The sequence below is a fragment of the Octodon degus genome, unplaced genomic scaffold, assembly GCF_000260255.1.
Source record: "Octodon degus isolate 3935 unplaced genomic scaffold, OctDeg1.0 scaffold00214, whole genome shotgun sequence".
Classification (NCBI taxonomy): domain Eukaryota; kingdom Metazoa; phylum Chordata; class Mammalia; order Rodentia; family Octodontidae; genus Octodon; species Octodon degus.
The window spans coordinates 809,499-811,795 of record NW_004524790.1 but is presented as its reverse complement, the minus strand read 5'-3'; the positions used below and the strand labels follow the sequence as shown (position 1 = coordinate 811,795).

The 2,297-nt window shown below is 49.6% G+C and overlaps 1 protein-coding gene across 1 annotated transcript in view; it reads right to left on the bottom strand.

The window, feature by feature from the left end:
• The window catches only part of Myo1f (myosin IF), a 37,190-nt gene that overhangs the window by 15,813 nt on the left and 19,080 nt on the right, over positions 1-2,297 (bottom strand). The window contains exons 11-12 of the mRNA XM_023705087.1: positions 927-1,007; positions 717-803 (exon numbers count right to left, since the gene is read on the bottom strand). Of these exons, the coding sequence (XP_023560855.1) occupies positions 717-803; positions 927-1,007 (168 nt within the window). The remainder of the gene's footprint in view (positions 1-716; positions 804-926; positions 1,008-2,297) is intronic.

The window sequence follows — 2,297 nt, the reverse complement described above, 5'->3', positions numbered from 1 at the left end:
CCTTCCTTCCTTCCTTCCTCCCTCCCTCCCTCCCCCCCCCCTCTCTCTCTCTCTCTCTCTCTCTCTCTCTCTCTCTCTCTCTCTCTCTCTTTCCTTCTTTTTGATGAGTCTTGCTATGAAGCCCAAGTTCAAAATCAAGGGCTCAACTAACCCTCCTGCCTCAGCCTCCTAAGTAGCAGGAACCGTGGGTTCGTGCCACTGCACTCAGCTGGTCACTGTCGAGTGAATGAGCCTTGAGGCCACTGTCCAAGATTTAGAGGGAAACCTTGCAGTGAAGTGTGGGCAGGTGCTACAGTTTGGGGCTTTGTGTGTCCCAGAGGCCCATGTGGGAGAGCTGGGTCTCAGGGTAGAGGTGCTGGGAAGTGGAGGGGGCGGGGCCTAGAGGGAGCTCCTTAGGTCATTGGGGCGTGGCCTTGTAGGGATTGGCTAACTATTGTCCCTCCCCCCTCTCCTTCCCCCAATGAGGTTGGCAGTCTGTCCCCTCAAGTACTCCCCCAGAGGGCTAAAGCCATGGGTCTGTTGAATCTTGGATCAGTCTCCAAAGACTAAATAAACCTTTTCTGTTTACACGTAGGTCACTTCTCACCTTGGTGTTTCAGTATAGTGACAGAAACCTGGCTAACAAGGAGAAGTAGAGCGATGTGGGAACAGGATACTGAGGTGTCCCCATGGCTCATGACTGAGGTCTCTGACCCCACCCCGAGTGCCCCGTCCACCTGCTCGGCCTTCAAGGTGAGCTCGATGAAGATCTGCTGTAGCTTTTCGTTGACGAAGTTGATGCAGAATTGCTCAAAGCCATTTTTCTGCCAGGGAGGAAAAGTCCACAGTTAGTGTGCTGGTGCCTGAGGTCTTGGTGGCCTCTGGGCTGCCCTGAGGTTGCCAGGAGGACAGGATGTGGGTTGGGGGTTGAGGTAGAGGGCTCGAACCTGGAAGATCTCGAAGCCATAGATGTCAAGCACACCGATGCTGTACTCTTCCTGGGGCTTCTGCATTGCACGGTTGATGGCCTATGGGAGGTGGACAGTAGGTCACACCCATGACCCCCCCACCCTGTGATATCTCACAGATGCTAGGCAGACACTCCACCACCCAGCTGCACCCCTATTCCTTTTAATTTCACTAAGTTGCCCAGGCTGGCCTTGAACTTGAAATCCTCCTGCCTCAGCCTCCTAAGTAGCTGGGGTTACAGATGTGGGCCACAGTACCCAACCCCACCACCCTCTTGACAGGCTGCTAGCCAAGCTCATGATCTGTGTCTCCTCTCACCAGCGTCTTTCTTGCATGGAGTCCAGTCCCCCTACTTTCCAATCAGCCACCCCTAAAAACGTTGGAGTGTTGGAGACTCAGGAACCAGCTCTGCCATTTGACCTGTCTGTGTGTCAATTTTCCTTTCCCTAAAATGGGTGAATAGAACCAAGTCCTGGGCTGTGGTGCAGCTCTGTGGTAAAGTTTTGTCTAGATCCAGGAGGGTCTCCGTTCCATCTCTAGCATCACATGGCAAAAACAATGAATTAAATAAGGTTGAGGGTCCCTTATCAGAGTCTTTGCGGGTGGTACTAGGGGTACAACTCCGGGCCTTGCTCATGTTATTAGGTGTTCTACCACTGAGCCACACCGCCAGCCCCGAGTAGCCTTTATTTTATTTTACTTTTATTTCTTTATTTTATGGAACTGGGGATTGAACTCAGACCTTTGCGCTTGCCAGGCAAGCGCTTATTCTACTGAGCCATCTCCCCACCCCACCCCCCAGTATCCTTTATTAGATTATGATTGTGATCAAAAAATATTTCAGGATTTGGATTTGAACCCAGTTCAAACACAGAATTTATTTGTGGTACACATACCCATCATCTACATAATCCAGAGTTCGCTTTATTTTATTACCCACTGCCTAGACTCAACATTTATTAATATTTGCCATATCCAGAGGTAATTTGATATACCATTTTGAGTGCACCTGCATCGCCCCACCCTCCAGGTACTGGGGGATTGAACTCAGACCTCATATTGAGCTAGATTTTCCTTTCCTTTAAAATAATTTTTAGCTAGTAGTGAGACCCTGAACACCCTGTAGACCCTTCCCTAAAATACAAAAAACAAAACACAAAAATAAAGTATCTACCTATGTAAAAAAAAAAAAATAAAAATAAAATAATTTTTAGTGGGGCTTGTGGATTAGCTCAGCTGTTTAAGTGCCTGCTGGGGCAAACCCAGTCAGGTGCAGCAGGGGACTGAGGTTTGATCCCCAGCTCCCCATGCCTTACCAGGCCTGCGCTTAAGGCAGCCTGAGCCAGCCA